This window comes from Panthera tigris, chromosome D3, assembly GCF_018350195.1.
Source record: "Panthera tigris isolate Pti1 chromosome D3, P.tigris_Pti1_mat1.1, whole genome shotgun sequence".
Lineage (NCBI taxonomy): Eukaryota > Metazoa > Chordata > Mammalia > Carnivora > Felidae > Panthera > Panthera tigris.
Window position 1 is genome coordinate 76,784,218 of NC_056671.1, and position 16,968 is coordinate 76,801,185.

Below are 16,968 nucleotides of genomic sequence, written 5' to 3' on the forward strand. Positions count from 1 at the left end.
AAAAAATATTTGAACTTATTTGAAAAGGATAGCCCATTCTACATGGTAGCAGAAATTACATGTTTCTGGGGGCGCCTGGGTGGCTCTTAATATCGGCTCAGGTCGTGATCTCACCTGGGATAGAGCCCCCCCACCCCCACCCCCACCCCCACCCCCACCCCCACCCCCGTTGGGCACTGTGCTGATAGTGCAGAGCCTGCTTGGACTTCTCTCTCTCTCTCCCTCTCTCTCTGTCTCTCTCCAAAATTAATAAATATGCATTTTTTTTAATTACATGTTTTTGTGAAAAAACAGAGTTTTCAAAACAAAAAAAAAATTAGAAAAGTGGCATTGTTTTACATTTTGAAGATCTGTGCCTTAACTGCAGAGAACTGGCTTTTCTGTGCTTCTGCATTGGGTCTGTTGCACTGTCGCAGGTCACGTTACACCGGGTACTCCAATGTACGCTTTCTCAGAGAGTGAGCAAAAATGCTAAGTCTCATCTTAGTGTCGCTGTGAAAAACCGTTTTGATCGTGTGGACCCTGTGACTGCACTAGGAACTACACTAGGGATGCCCAGACCATACTTAGAACCGCCCCTCTCTACCATCGTTAGGATTTTGGTCTGCCTTTGAACCCCTTAGAAGTTTTGTTTTGTTTTGTTTTTACCTTCTCGTATAACTAAACTTTGTCTGGTATGGTTATTCGCACCATTTCTTATGAACTCCTTGAGAACAGGAGGCATCACTTAAGATTCTGTGTGTTATGCATACAACCTGTCTTAGACACGACAAATGCTTTTGAATTGAGAGGGGAATCATTCATTCAGAATTATGCTTATCGAGTGCCTATTATTTGCTGGAAGTTCCAGAAGATAAAAAGATGGCAAATATTTAGTTCCTATTCACAAAGACTTCTATAGCAGTGGACTGTTACTCTGGGACATTCACAAATAACACGTTAAGTGCTGTGTTGGGTGTGGATAATAATAACAGTGGGCTTTTATCATTTATTGATCACTTAGTGTATACCAATGCACGAAGTATTTACATACATTATCTACTTTAACTCTCACAACGACCTCGAGTTTCAGAGTTTGGGGTTAAACCAGAGTCATGAGGGTTTAGGATTCTTTGGCCACAGAGTGGAGTAGTGATGTGAGGTTGGAATTAAGAAGTGGTAAACTTGTGGGGCGCCTGGTGGCTCAGTCAGTTAAGCGTCCGGCTTCAGGTCAGGTCACGATCTCGCAGTTCATGAGTTCGAGCCCCGCATCAGGCTCTGTGTTGAAAGTTCAGAGCCTGGAGCCTGCTTCGGGTTCTGTGTCTCCCTCTCTCTCTCTCTGCCCCTCCCCTGCTCATTCTCCCTCTCTCTCCCTCTCTCTCTGTCTCTCTCAAAAATAAACATTGAAAATTAAAAAAAAAAAAAGTGGTAAACTTGCAAAATTGAGACAGATGGCACAATTTTTTTCTGTTCTAGGGAAAAAGCAAACATGCTTCTTTTAGGGAGAGAGGACTATGCAAAGAAAATCCAAAATACTGTTATGCTAGGTCCATAGATTGCTGAATTTCTAGACTTAACAATGCAAAAAGTTGTCTTCCTTGGGGGTCAGATCATCAGATCTGTGATTGGTTAGTTTGTGATTAGTACTCTCGTTAGGGAAGGCTCTGGGTTTTCCTGAGGACCTGGGAGTGAGGACTCCTAATTTGGCAGTGGAGGAAAGAAAAGGAAGGAAGAAGGCCCTGCCACCACCGAGGAAGTGTGGATGCCCGACTTCAGGTGCCCAGTGTACCCCCCCCCCCACCCTGAGCCCCAAGCCTTCAGTCAGGTTTTGCTGATGACTCCAGAGTGGTTTGCTTGACAAAGTAACAGGAAAGTTTGAGGCCACGTCTCTGGTGAGGGTGGTGTAGACAGAAGGGCCGTAACCTCACAAGATGTGACAAGCAACAAAGGGCGTGCGTTCGTGGAATCTGACGGTTCTGGGGTGCGAAGTCTGAAACAAAATTGGTGGGGTTTCACCAGCCTTCCTGGAGGGTGAAGATTAGCTCAGAGTAGGTGAGTGGTGGTCAGAGGTGGGGGCGGCCCTGCAGGTTAGAAAACTGGGGAGCATTGGGGCCCCCTGGGTGGCTCAGTTGGGTAAGCATCCGACTGCCGCTCAGGTCATGATCTCACAGCTCGGGAGCTCGAGCCCTGCCCCAGGCTGGCTGATGTCAGCGCAGGGCCCGCTTCAGATTCTCTGCCCCCCTCTCTCTCCGCCCCTTCCCTGCTCATGCTCTCTCTATCAAAAATAGATGAATATTAAAAAAAAAGAAAGAAAGAAAACTGGGGAACATTGACGTCGTATGCCTACTAAAATTTGAACCACATTGACATAACAGAAAGTTAGCACGGGGAGCTTTGGGGGCTGGAGAGGAGCAGAGGAGGGGGCCAGGTAAGCTGGTAATGTTCACTCTGTGGAAGACAAGTTATTTCAGAGTAATTTCATGCTGTTGATCGAAGAGCACCTAGATTGCACACAGTCCCCGAGGTATTTTCCTCCAGTGTTAGAGGGAGGAATTGAAGCGTGAGGGTGGGTGCAAGTGGATAACAGTTCCCGTGAGGGTGTGGGCCTTTCCCTGGAATCTTCAAAGGCCGCCTGTTGTTTGTTTTCACTCTTTTCTCACTCTATACGTGTCTCCTGAAACCAGATGAGCATTTAATAAGTAAACCACAAGAGTCCGTTCTGAACTGTCCATCGGGGATCAGGAGTCATTGTAAGTGTTTTCATTTGATTGTGGGTGACCCAGAATCAATCTTGGCCTATAATTCAGGTCCCCACAACCGTGTGCGTATGGGAATCCCCTGAACACAAACCCGGCCCTAATGCCCTTCCCAACCCGCCTGGTACTGGGCAGCCTTTGCTGTCGGCGGAGACAGGTGCAGGTTCTGAGTGTCCAGCCCAGGCTACATAAATTGTGTGGTGGCCCGGAACATCGAGGCGCCAGAGGTGACACAGCTCCCAGGAGGCTCCAACGCTGCGCGCGTGCTGTGCAGGAGGGAGCTTAGGACGGGGGCGGTGGGACGGGGACCAAGGAAAACCAACACAGAAGGCGCTCCTTAGCCCCAGACCTCTGTCCTCACTCAGTTCACGAGAGGCCTGAGAACACGTGTGAGAAGCCGAAAGCAGAGATCTCCTCCCGTTTCTGTCTCTTCGGCCTGTCTCTTCGGTGTCTGAAATTCGGAGTGCTTTAGGAGTCAGGCTTCGTGTCTCTTTACCTACACGTCTTCACCCAATCCCCTTCTTGGTTTGTCCTTAAGTCTCATGACGATACAGATTTAGGTGGATGACTCTTCGTTCGCATCTTCAGTCCATGTCTTTGCTTTGAACCCCCCGGATTCCTACGTGTACGTGCCTATTTTCCGCCTCCTCTTGAATGACTAACAGATATCTTATCTGAAACGTAACATGTCCAAAACTCAGCGTGTCTTCCCCAGCAAAACTCTCTCTCGTGCAGGTTTCTTCATCTCAGTAAATGGCAGCCACAGCCCTCCCATTACTCAGGCCCCATACTTCACAGTTATTCTTTTTTTTTTTTTAGATGTCTATTTTTAAGAGCGAGAGAGAGCATGAGCAGGGGAGGGGCAGAGAGAGAGGGAGACACAGAATCGGAAGCAGGCTCCAGGCTCTGAGCTGTCAGCACAGAGCCCGATGCGGGGCTTGAACCCACAGACCGTGAGATCATGACCTGAGCCGAAGTCAGCTCAACCGACGGAGCCACCCAGGCGCCCCACGTCACGGTTATTCTTGACTCCACTTTCACACCACATCCATTTTGGCAGCAGCCCTCAGCCAGTGCACCTTCAGTGTGCATCTAGAATCCAGCCTCCGCGGCTCCGGCACTGGGCCAAGCCACCGTCATCTCTCCGCCGGTTCATTCCGATAGCTGCCTACCTTCCACTCTGCCCCCACCCCCGGGTGATTCTCAGCATAGCAGTAAGAATTATTCTTTTAAGACATTCGGTCGGGTCTTACCCTTCCTCTGCTCAGAACCCTTCCATTGCTTTTCTAGTTCGGTGTAAAAACACCATTTGTTTACCAGTTAGCTCTTAGACCTTGTTGTCTTCCTCCCTTTCTCCACTGTCGGTGCACCTGCTTTCTTGCTTTTTGCTTGAACGCAGTAGGATCTTTGCACTTGCTCTTTACTCAGCAGGAGATGGTCTCCACGGGTGAAATGTATGACTTGCTCTTTACGTCTTCACGTTTTTGCTTACGAGTTACCTCCGTCAGTGAGGTCTTCTCTGATCACGTTATTTAAAATTACTCTGTGCATCTGCTTTGCTTTGTTTTTCTCCAGAGCACCTATGACCTTTGGATGGACACACACACACACACACACACACACACCCCTCCGTTTGTCTGCCTTTGCGGGTATACATGTATATCTCCTCCTGTAGAAAAACCCAAGACGTTGAGGGAGTTTTGTCTTGTTTGCTACCATATCCTCAATACCTGGGAAAAATGGCTGGCCTATTTTAGGTGATTAATAAGTAGTTGTTGAATTAATGAATAAAGATTCCAAACAGTAATGTTCCAAGAAGAGAAGCAAAAGAACATAAAAGCAATGCACGGTTCGTACCCTAAGGGATGTAAAATGTGTTTTGTTTGACTATATATTTTTTGAAGTGAAGGTAAATATAAATATTTTTAAAAGCAAAACCCTTGGGGCACCTGGGTGGCTCAGTCGGTTGGGCGTCCGACTTCAGCTCAGGTCATGATCTCACAGCTCGTGGGTTTGAGCCCCGCGTCGGGCTCTGTGCCAACAGCTCAGAGCCTGGAGCCCGCTTCAGATTCTGTGTCTCCCTCTCTCTCTGCCCCTCCCCTGCTCATGCTCTGTCTCTCTCTGTCTCAAAAATAAAAAAAACAAACAAACAAACAAAAAAGCAAAACCCATTTGTTTCAGTAATAGTCTTTTTTTTTTTAATATTTATTTATTTTGCAAGGGAGAGTGAGAGCCCGCTGTCGATGCAGAGCCTAACATGGGGCTCGAACTCACGAACTGTGAAATGAACTGAGCCGAAATCAAGAGTCACCACGCTTAACTGACTGAATCACCCAGGCACCCCTAAAAACAGCCCATTTGTTTCAGTAATAGTCTTTTAACTTAAATGAGAAATTCCAAATTAGGGTTGGCAGAAACCACTACAAAGCACAGTCTTTACGGGAATGTAACTAAAAAAGGAAAGACATAAAGGCTGGATGTGTATAAGCATCCTCTCTGCTGAAAGCCAGTGCCCATGCGGAAAATCAGTAAAAAAGGAAAGGAGATACAGAATCTGGTTTTTCTCCTGTGCCTCTTGTATTGGAAATTTTTCTCTACTTCAGTTTTACCTTTCTTCATTTGGAAGAAAGACGTCAAACTGTTTCTCATTTTTTTCCATATCAGCATAAATATTAAAGCATCACCTGGTTACATTTGGTGAGATATACCAGATTCTGATAACCTCTCTGAATCATAAAAAAAAAAAAAAAAATTATATTTAGCTTGCAGCATCCTTGTTTTTATAAATCTCATATTCTAATTCTCTCAAAAAAAAATTGGTGATCCTTAAGCTGTCTCTAATACTGGTTCCTCGACTTGGACATTACAGGGACTAACAAAAGAAAATTTCCTAAAATGGAGGACCAGTGGGTATCTGCAGCTTTTGTTGTTTCTATTGTTATAGTCACCATTCTTCCATAAAAGAAAAGACACTTGAACACTGAAAAATAGGAAAGACCATCTTAAAGACAAAAAGACAGTCTTAGCGTCCTTTTTTTTTTATTTAAAAAAAATTTTTTTTAACGTTTATTTATTTTTGAGACAGAGAGAGACAGAGCATGAACGGGGGAGGGTCAGAGAGAGGGAGACACAGAATCGGAAGCAGGCTCCAGGCTCCGAGCTGTCAGCACAGAGCCCGACGCGGGGCTCGAACTCACGGACCGCGAGATCATGACCTGAGCCGAAGTCGGCCGCTTAACTGACTGAGCCACCCAGGCGGCCCTTAGCATCCTTATTTTTATCATTTTACCATGGGCTTCAGATTGTGCTGCCACTGGTCTATGGTCCAGAATTTGGGAACAGTTAACCTATATTATGATGAGTCACATTTAACAAAAATCGAGTATTGAATGTATTCATTTAACTGAGACACTTGGAAAAGAATGGTGAGTATAGAGACAGGAGGCCTTGAAGGACATGATCAGGTTACCAAACTAGGAACTACTCAAAAACATTTTTTTAAAATTTCTCTTCATGTTTATTTATTTTTGAGACAGAGACAGAGCATGAATGGGGGAGGGTCAGAGAGAGGGGGAGACACAGAATCCGAAGCAGGCTCCAGGCTCTGAGCTGTCGGCACAGAGCCCGACGCGGGGCTCAACCTCATAGACTGTGAGATCATGACCTGAGCCGAAGTCGAACACTTAACTGACTGAGCCACCCAGGCACCCCTCGAAAACATTTTTAAGGAAAAGCTAAAACAGTTTCAGAAATTAGCATGATTAGGAAATTGATATTCTTTTAATATCCCCGTATTTTTATTGCATAAGAAAAGCTCACTTTTATTGTGTTATTTGCCACACACTAAGCGCTTGGGGCATGGATTATCTAACAATCCTATGAGGTAGATGATACTGCCAGTGAAATTATTTTGGTTGGATACATTTTTTTTTCTAAATTTGTGAGATTACCAACTTCACTACAGAATTATAAATCTTGAGTGACCATTACACAAATGCTCTGGTGACCTTTTAATAAAAGCGATCAAAATGAATATGGAATAAGGTTATTCCAAGTCATATGAAAACTTGCGGACCTGGCACCTGCCACAGCTTTAGTACTGTTACCCCTTCCATCTCTCTAGCTTCCAGCCTTTTTAGTTACGATTCAAATTCACTCAGTAATCATTCAGTTATGAGCGACTAATACGGGCACGACAGATTTTAGGTATCGAGGGGTTAAAAATATAGGGTTTCTGTTTTCAAGGAGTTCGGTGACCCAGTTAGGTACAGAAGACATGGATATGAAAGAAAAGCTCGTGGTTTTAAGGCAAAATGGTGCCAGCTGAGACGTAGAGAATCGGGGTCTGCAAACAATGACCCGAGAGCCAGATTTGCACCACTACCGGTTTATGAGCTAAGAATGGTTTTTATATTTGAAAAATTGCAAAGCAAAAGACAAGGAAGAAGAACACGCAGTGGACCGTATGGCCCATAAAGCCTAAAATATTTACTCTCTGCCACGTGACACAAGTTTGCGAACCTTTGGTATACGAGAAGAGCACCCTCAGGAGACCGTGTCTAAAGTGTATTTGGAGGACTTGCGTGGTCTGGGCAACCTCACAGAGAAGCGAGAGGTATTGGACTTTCATTTAAACTGGTAGGGAAGAGAAAGGTCTCTCTGAAGGTGTGTGAAGTGCGAATTCTACAGACTATCATGGAGATTACCCAAAGGCTTTGGTTGGCCTTTGTTGTCTGTCGGTCACGTCTCTTTGGGAAGATTATTGGGGGGTTTTTTGTTGTTTTGTTTGGTTTTACTTTATTGTTTTTCTTCTCTTGCATGTTTCATACTTGTGCTTTCCCTTCCTATGAAATGGTTGAAGTCCGTACTCCTTGTCCCATTGTTTCTGGCCTTGTACAGTCTGGTCTTAAGCTTTCTAACCTTGTATACACCTACTGAATACAATGACATTGAAAAAGAAATGGCATGTGTACGTTAAATGGTGATACTAAAAAGAAATCGTTTTAACAAAAGGACGAGACCTAAAGATTCTTTAGAGTAGAGGTCAGCAAACTTTTTGTATAAGGAGCTAAATATAAATAGCACATGTGTTCAGCTTTGCAGACCAGCTACTCACGTCTGCTGTTGTAACAGGAAAGCAGCCATCCACGTTTGTAAAGGTATGTGTGAGGGAGCATAACTGTATTCCAACAAAACTGTTTACAAAACCAAGTGGCTGGGTGGGTTTGGCCCTTAGACCAGAGTTTGTCTTCCTCCTGCGATAGGGTATTTCTAGGTGCTTAGAAGTACTGTACTTTGAACATCAGTAGCACTGATAGTCTTTTAAAAATTGTTGATAAAATGAGCACACATAGTGAAAATTCGACAATACAAAAGGTTCATAGTGAAAAGCGAATCGTCCAGCTTTGAGCTCTGCTGCACTGGCTCCCCTCTGTAGGACAATCCCAACTACGAGTTTCTTGCCCATCTTTTCAAAGTTAACTCTACATATAAGAAAAACACGTATTAATAAAAATGGTATCATACAGAAAATACATTGTTCTGTATCTTTATTCGCATGATCACACACACAAGGACACTACTTTGCTAATATAAAATACCATATGTTAAGTTGTTTCCATTTTTCAAGATGTCTCAAAGATCTGTGCCTCTTTCTTGGGTCATATTACACTTTATAAAAAGTGCAAGAAAGAGTAGAGAAGTGTATCTGATCTTTTTATTCCCTGTTCCCAAATTAAAGTAAAAGTTTTGGTCAGTATCAAAGCTAATTTCTCTCGCTTCCTGTTTAAAGAGTTCTCTCATCTTCTTTTTTTTTTTTAATCTTTTTTTCAAAATTTTTTTTGAATGTTTATTTATTTTTGAGAGAGAGAGAGACAGAGCATGAGCAGGGGAGGGGCAGAGAGAGAGGGAGACACAGAATCCAAAGTAGGCTCCAGGCTCCGAGCTGTCAGCCCAGAGCCCGACGCGGGGCTCGAACCCACGGATCATGAGATCATGACCTGAGCCGAAGTCAGACGCTCAACCAACTGAGCCACCCAGGCGCCCCTGATCTTCTGATTTAGTAGTCATGGGAGCTGATCTGGAGAAGAGCATAAAGAGGAATCCCCTATGAAGGCAGAAGGAGGAGGAAAGGACAGTAGCATTCATAATGTAAATAACTTTTCACTACTCAGCGACTCGCAGCTTATTCCCTATAACACCTGCAGTCATGCCAAACATATAGCAGGCATATCACGTTGGAGAAAGTTGTTGACTTGAATTAAATCTGTCGTTTGCAGCTGTCTGGACTTGGAGCAGTGTTCTCTTAAGGTCTTGGAGCCTGAAGGAAGCCCAAGCCTATGTTTACTGAAGCTAATGGGTGAGAAAGGTTGTACGGTCACAGAACTGAGTGACTTCCTGCAGGCTATGGAGCACACCGAAGTTCTTCTGCTTCTCAGCCCCCCAGGTAGGTTCTTCTCCTAGCGTATTCTCCAGGAGTTTGTGGAGGCAGACTTAGAGGAAAATATCTCATTTGACAATGAATTGTGTTAAATGGTTTTGGAAAATGTAAACGTTTGGAGCCTCATTTTCTCCCCCAGGTTGAGACTAAAGAACACACAAAAAGCAAATATAACACAGAAACACCGATTTGATTGTGGTTCAAAAACATCAACTAGATAGAAGACATTTTGGGGACAAGTAAAACAATTTGGATTTAACATGCATGTGAGATATTAGGGAATCATCATGTGATAATGGCGGTGTAGTTCTGTAGAAGAATGTCTTTATTCCAAGGAGATGCATGCTAACGTATTTAGAGGATGGGGCGCCTGGCTGGCTTAGTTGGTAGAGATGAGACTCTTGATCTCAGGGTTCAAGCCCCACGTTGGGTGTGGAGCCTACTTAAAAAAAATTGTGACGTATTTAGGGGTAAGATTTCTGTAATTTATGTTGAAATAGTGCAGCCAAGGCTAAGTCAGTAGAGGCTGTGACTCTTGATTTTGGAATCACGAGTTCAAGCCCCACATTGGAGGTAGAGATTATTTAAAAAAAAAAAAAAAACAAAAAAAAAACAAGAAAGAGATAGTGCAGCCAAAAAAATAAATAAATACGTATTTATTGATATGCGTGTATGTATATGAGGGAGATAAAGCAAATATGACAGATGTTTAGTGTTTAAGTATTTTGTTAACATGATGCGTTTGAATTGTTGATCGACTCATCCATGGTTTTTTTTTTCCTGAATATACCAATATTGAGTGAGACTGCTTCCTTCCAGGGTCAGGTGTGAGGAATAGGAAAAGCCCCCCCCTCCCCTACAACTACACATGGAGTCGGTCCTGGGCAGGCAAGTCAGGCAGGAGAGACCACGTGATCTAAGTCACCTGATGGCAGCGGCACTGCGGACCTTCCTTCCCAGGGGTCCAGTTTGCCATTACGGGTCCCACTAGAAGCAGAGAAACCGGTAGAAGATTAGTAGGGCCATGGGTTAAGGACTTGTGCTCTCTGTTTACGTGGTCTTGACATATGCAGTTTTTACTACGTAGCCAGGTTACTTGTGAAAATATTTTTAACTTAACACAATTCAGATCTTACTGTTTACTTAGTTCTGAGGTTCGGGAATTGGGGACACACGGCAGTGGTAGTTCTGTTTACCAGAAACCCCAACTCAGCTCGGCGTAATAAAGGGAATAAATTCTCACTGAAAAGTCTTGAAGCAGGTTGGGCTTCAAGAGAGGCCAGAGACAGTGTTTTCAAGGAATCGGTTTGTTTTCATCTTTGCCCTTCCTTTCTTGTTATTGGCTTCCTTCCAAGAGTGACTTTCTGCATAGTTGCAGGGTGCCTACTGATTGTTCCTTGCACTCATCTGTGTCCCGGCAGCAATCACAAGATTGATTCTAGTTAACTCCTTTTGATGACATGCCTGTTCCTCCCAGGAGGGATGGGGCGGAAATAACCCCTGCTAATGCAGCCCGCATCTCAGTGACATTGTCTGTCACCAGTGGGTGAACTTCTTCGTGAGGCGACATTTGTTAACTTTTATATCCCCTGTGCCTTGACTAGGACTCAGACGTTGTGACGATTGAAATCTGCCAGTCTGGGGCACTCAGTTAGCTTCCAAGTTCTCGTACTTGATACAATACCATAGCGGGGCCTCCGAAAACGCAAGAAACCTCTCCAGGAAGTAAATACAACTTTTAGATCTCGTTATCTTTTTCAATAATCACACTTAATTTCTCTGACTCTTGGTTGCCAAGTCTGTAAAATGAGAGTAAGTGTTCTCTCCCTGGCGGACCTGCAAGAGTGGTGTGGAATAATGTCGCCTCGAGCTGCCTCCCCACCACCACAGAGGCCTCCCATCTCGTGACTTCTGCTGGATCACTGGCCTGAGATCTCGGGTTTCCGAGTTTTTGAAGTTTCCATGCGTGAAGCTGGGCTTTACTGAACTTGAGTCACATATTTATTTATGTGTAACGATCTGCCCGAAATTTTTTTACAATATTTTAGATTTTGACTTTTGACAACCCAGCAGGGAATGCAGAGCCAACCTGACAAGCATCAGTTGTCTCCCCTGCTTTTGACAGGTCCGTTTCTGCTCTCTGTGTTTTTCTCCAAATGGTAGGATTAGCACATTACTAGGAGTGTTCCTCTGTGCAGATCATTCTGATATTTGGCCTACAAGCTTTTTGAGAGTTATCCCCTGGGACTTTCTTGCATTTGAGGGGAGAACAGGCAAAGGAAAGCAGTTTCTATGTTAACATTTTTATGTTAACACTTGTGCACTGTTTCTGTGAAGTTTTATGTCATATTAGCCGTATAGTATCCATTGGGAATCAGCTGTTACTTGAATATTAAGTATTGATTTAAGAGGACATATTTTAGGATCTGAATAATACTCAATAATTTCAGGAAGAAATAACTTATTGTTAGCTTTCTATGTACATTTTACGTGAATAATCTAAAACTATATTTGCAGGGGCGCCTGGGTGGCTCAGTCGGTTGAGCGTCCGACTTCGGCTCAGGTCATGATCTCACAGCTCGTGAGTTCGAGCCCTGCGTCGGGCTGTGCTGACAGCTCGGAGCCTGCAGCCTGCTTCAGATTCTGTGCCTCCCTGTCTCTCTGCCCCAACCCACTCGCATTCTGTCTCTGTCTCTCTCAAAAATAAATAAACATTAAAAAAAATTTTTTTTAAATAAGTAGAAAATAAAACTATATTTGCAGATACCAGAATAAAGAAATGTAAGAATTACAGAGAGGGGCGCCTGGGCGGTTCAGTTAGTTGAGCGTCCAGCTCTTGGTTTTAGCTCAGGTCATGATCTCACAGCTTGTGAGATCGAGCTCCGCATCAGGCTCCACGCTGACAGCACGGAGCCTGCTTGGGATTCTCTCTCTCCCTCTCTCTCTCCCTCTTCTCCCCACCCCCAAATAAATAAATTTTTAAAAAAATAATTATAGAGACAGTTTTAGTATTTTAATAAGGATATTGAGAATAAAAAATATTGTAATTAAGAAGGAAAGCTTTGATACAATCCACTTAATTGGGGATTTTACTCATTCGTTCAGTAAACAGTGTATCGTATGATACTGTGCACCAGTACCTTTACCATTCCAGGCGTTGTACTTGGTGCTGTGATTCACAGATAATTAAAACCAAAGTTCTTGCCTAGGAAAGGTTCATAGTCTAACAGGAAAAACAAAGCTGTCAATGATCACGTCCTCCACAGTTGTAAAAACAAGTGCGTATAGAGCAAGTCTTATCTGATCTTCAGTTTTTCCTTTTCAGTGTATTCCTGTATCTTGGTGAAAAAACAAAATAAATAGATCCTCGTATTTTCTCTCTTTTCTGTGGTAAGGTAGTTTCTTACTACCACAGAAAGTCCAATGACTTGTCTCCATAGAGAAGTCTGCTTTTGGCGAGTAGGGTGACTTCTGTCCAAGATGCTTTGAACCTCTGAACAGACCTTTCAGACCTAAATGCAGAAATAAGAGGAAGCTTTAGGTTCCTTTGAGTCTTATTTTGCCACATTCCATTCCAGTTTGTGAACTGACAGCCAGAGATAGCCATAGGAGAGGGCTGTAATAAGGAGTTTCTCTCTTTTTCTGAGAAGCTGGGTTTCTTTTACGTATTTGTTTTGGTAGCCAAGAAGTAGCTGGGGCAGACGTCCCCCTGCCTCTAACTGGAACGATCCCTTGACTAGGAGCCAAGCTCAACGGCCCCTCACTGAGCATGGGGTAGAAGCCAAGGGTAACTCACCCCTAACTTCGTGCTCTCCATGGGCTCTGACACCTAGTACATTTTCTGAAGGAGCCCCATAGGATTGAAGTTTACCCTCTTCTGCTTTGTTTCTAATTGGGCTTTTTTTTTTTTTTTTCTCTCTAACTGGGCTTTTTCACAGCACGTGGATTGGCTAGCTGCTCCCCACTCCCAGTTTACCTGGCCTGTCCCTTATGTTAGAAAAATTGCATACGGTTTTTATGTGTGGATGGTGCCCGTCCCCATTTCCCAGCACTCATTGCTTCCCTATTTTATTCCCTTGCTCATCTCACTGGGAACTGGAGGGGAGTGGGAGCGTTGAGTGGGTGCTGAGATTGTTTGAACCATAGCTCCCATAATGGTTTTTTAGACCATTTTTTTAGACCTTTATTTTCTCATTAAAGGACCCAAAACCCTGACTCCAAGGGACCAGTATTGGCATCTGTATCCTTTGCAAATACTGAACCTAGATGTGCAGTTGAAGATGTGTGTGTCTTCTGTTGTAAGCGAAAACATGTTGAGTAGATTTATAGGCCCCATCAGTTATGCAGTTCTGTAGATCACAAAATGGCTGCCAAGGAAGTGATGCCCTGACCCAGAATTTGTTAAGCAGAGCCTCGACGATAGGGGATGGTTAGAGAGAACGAACGTTGTCTACATGGGTTTCATCAGATGAATCCCAGATTTCACTCTCTGTACGTATCGGACAGCTCTGGCTGAGATCTCTTCAGTGGCGTCTTTTCCATTTGGCCCACATCTTTTTTAGTTCACATCACTTCACTTTTTTTTTTTAAATGCCTTTTAGCACACTTAACTGTTATGTTTCTGATACCAAAATTTTATGTTTTATTATTCTTACTGTCTTTAAGACAGGAGCCAAGGTGGTTGACTATTATTCACTCATTTGCAAAATACCTTTAGTTCAGAATCATCTTCTCTTTATAGTTCTGTGAAGGAACAGAACTGTGCTGTTACGAACATTTAAATTTTAAATGTGAGCACGTATTTATGTGGGAAGTAAGATTTCCAGTGGTTATCACTTAGCCAGAGTCACAGTTATTGACAAAAGTAGATTAAAGCCCAGGTCTGCTGACCTCAACCTGGACTCAGTGTCATTTCTCTCATGGCTAGGAAATTTCTGTGCTATTTGAGAAGCTTGGTGATGAATTATTACCCCAGTTGCCACTTTGACCCATGGACGGCAATTTTCTGTCCTTGCCTAAGTAAAAAACACTGCTACTACATCTCATAAGGGACTTTCCGTGTTTCGGGAGTGACCGAAATTTCTGAAAGGAAAATACCAAGAAGCAAAAAGAGGCGACAGCGGTATGGATGGGAATAAAGATAAGGGAGAAGGGTAGAAAGGTAGAAAGGCAGTGGTGAGGTCTGAAAGAATGTGTGTCTGTGCCGAGGTTTCCAGGGTCAGTGGCCGATGTGGGAGAAGAAGGGGTATGATGAGGGGACGAGGTTTAGCCAGCGTAGGTGCAAATGTACCCTGACTTGTAAGGGGGACATATATGGACTTGCTGTGGTTGTGTTGGGGGGAGGTCAGTGGAGGAAGAGAAATGGGATTTATTCTGGGATAATACGAGGAGGCACTTTTCAATGATAGCTTAGAAATTCTTAGAATAACTTGGAGGAAGAGTTTTGGATAGAAGCTGATGGAAAGAAATTTTTGGTTCATGGTCTCTGAAAACAGACGGATTGTAGTGTATACAGTACTTGTAGAAGTTCCCGGAACAGCTGTTTGTAAATTGCATCAGTATTTAAATGCATCTCAAGAGACACTAGCCTAAAGGGAAGCTATCGTGAATCTTCCTGTCACCATAGGGAATCACCCTAATTGATGTTTTGCAATTCCAGCAGGGTTTTGAGTTTTCTTGGTCAGTATCACGAATCTGTGATCTACACAGGTTTGTGTTGAATGCACGATCCCCGTGTTCCATCGTACCTGGTTCAGACTCTTCCCGGCTTACAGGAAATCAAGTAACCTCTTTGACTTCTTTGCAGATGTTATCTGAAAATAGACTTGTTTGCCAGGAAGCTGTGTATTCGCGCTTTCAAATAGAACTTTCATTTGTTTGCCGTGGTACACCCTGCGTAGCCCTATGCCATCTTCCCTCCTTACCTTTGTTCAGCACCTTCTGACTAGTGGGCGCTGCGCGAGGGTGGTTACAGGTTGACCATGGTTCCCTGCCGCACAACACTACGTGGGAGGAAGGAAATTTGTGTGGTTAAGGCATGGGAGGTATTGTGACTTCTTGTCTTTACTACTCACCAAGGGCAGTTTCCAGATCACGTGGTGCCTTTCAGTTCTCAGTCTTTGAAGCATGAAGTAATAAATACATGTCTTTATTTGCTTTGCTTGTTGAAGACTAGACTACTGAAACTGGTGGGACAGGACAGATGTATAAGCTGAGTTTGAGTGTACATTAAAAATCATTTAGTCTTATCTCCCACACGAAGGAAGGATACCCTTTTAGGACATCCTGACCCTATGGGCCCTTTGTCCGTTTAGAGTCATTCATTTCTTTGCAAGACACTATAGGGAGAAAGCCCTTTAATTTACATCACTCTTCTCTCTTTGTATAATAGGAGAGAATATTTGCCGTGGTAGATTTATGAGCACTGCCTGGCGCTCTCACGAGGCAGACGATTAACACAGGAGGTGCGCTAAGGAGGGGCGCCTGGCTGGCTCAGCCAGTGCAGCATGCGACTCGATCCCAGGGTCGTGAGTTCAAGCCCCACTTTGGGTGTGGAGATGACCTAAAAATAAAATATTAAAAAAAAACCGAAGTTGGGGGGATACCTGGGTGGCTCAGTCAGTTAAGCGTCCGGCTCTTGATTTCAGCTCAGGCACGATCTCACGGTTCATGGGATTGGACCTGTGTTGGGCTCTGCGTGACAGCACAGGGCCTGCTTGGGATTCTCTCTCCCCCTCGCTCTCTGCTCCTCCCCTGCTTTGGCACATGCTTGCTCTCTCTCTCTCTCTCTCTCTCTCTTTCTCAAAATAAACAAAATGTTAAAAGTGAAAAAGAACCACTGGAAAATAACTATGGATGTGTTAATTAAGTCAGTGTGGTAATCACTTCACAATGTGTATGTATATTAAATTATCACGTCGTACACCCTAAGTTTATACACATTTCATTCGTCAGGTGTACCTTCATAAAGGCAAAGAAAAAAAAAAAAGAATCACCGGGTTAACAAAAGCATGGGGATTTTAAAGCCCAAGAAAACCTAGGTTGCATTCTGGTTCTGCCATTTTACAATGGAAAAACAATTAGTCTCAGAGGTTAAATACTATACTCAAGGTAATTTGGATGACTTTGCAAATAACTCCATTTTCTTCATTGTAACGTAGGTGTAATCAATATCTAACTCATATGGTTCTTGTGAGGGTTAGAGATCAAAACGCCTGGCACGTATAAAGCAGTCAGTAGTTTTTATTGTGACGGTGATACGTGTTCATTCAACAAATACGTGTTGAACACTCAACTGTTTTCACCATAAGCCAGGCACTATTCCAGATGTTGGGTAAACTGGTGACGAAGACAAACGAGATCCTTATTGTCCTGAAGCTTCTGTTTCAGTAGGTGAGACAACCAAACAGGGATTTCAGTTGGTTCGTGCAGTGAAGCCCACAAAGTGGGGTGAGTATAATAGAGAAGGTGGGGGTGGGGGATAGCTAGTTTAGAGACATTTCCCAGCGAAGCCAGAGACCCAGCAGGTGATGAGAAAGAAAGTGCCTGCCGTGAAGCAACAGGGGGCTGGAGGGGAAATCCAGCAGAGGACTAGTAAGTGGAAAGGTAGAAAATAGCTGGCTTCTGAAAAGAGGGGCTGGTGTGGCTGGAACCAGGAGAGTAGGAGGGGACGAGGTTAGAGGCATCGGTTTATGTAGGACCTTGAGACCATGATGAGGGGTTTGAATTTTATTCTAAGTACAGTATGAGGTCAGTTGAGGGTTTTAATCAGAGGAATGATATGGATTGATTTAT

At 43.8% G+C, this 16,968-nt stretch overlaps 1 protein-coding gene and 1 non-coding gene across 4 annotated transcripts in view; one reads left to right on the forward strand and one right to left on the reverse strand.

The window, feature by feature from the left end:
* Window positions 1-16,968, forward strand: part of MALT1 (MALT1 paracaspase) — a 61,856-nt gene that overhangs the window by 1,143 nt on the left and 43,745 nt on the right. For all 3 annotated transcript variants that reach the window (XM_042962761.1, XM_042962762.1, XM_042962763.1), the window contains exon 2: window positions 9,014-9,180. In XM_042962761.1, the coding sequence (XP_042818695.1) occupies window positions 9,014-9,180 (167 nt within the window). The remainder of the gene's footprint in view (window positions 1-9,013; window positions 9,181-16,968) is intronic.
* Window positions 8,692-8,776, reverse strand: TRNAR-UCG. Its single transcript has one exon. It is a non-coding gene; the product is annotated as a tRNA-Arg (tRNA).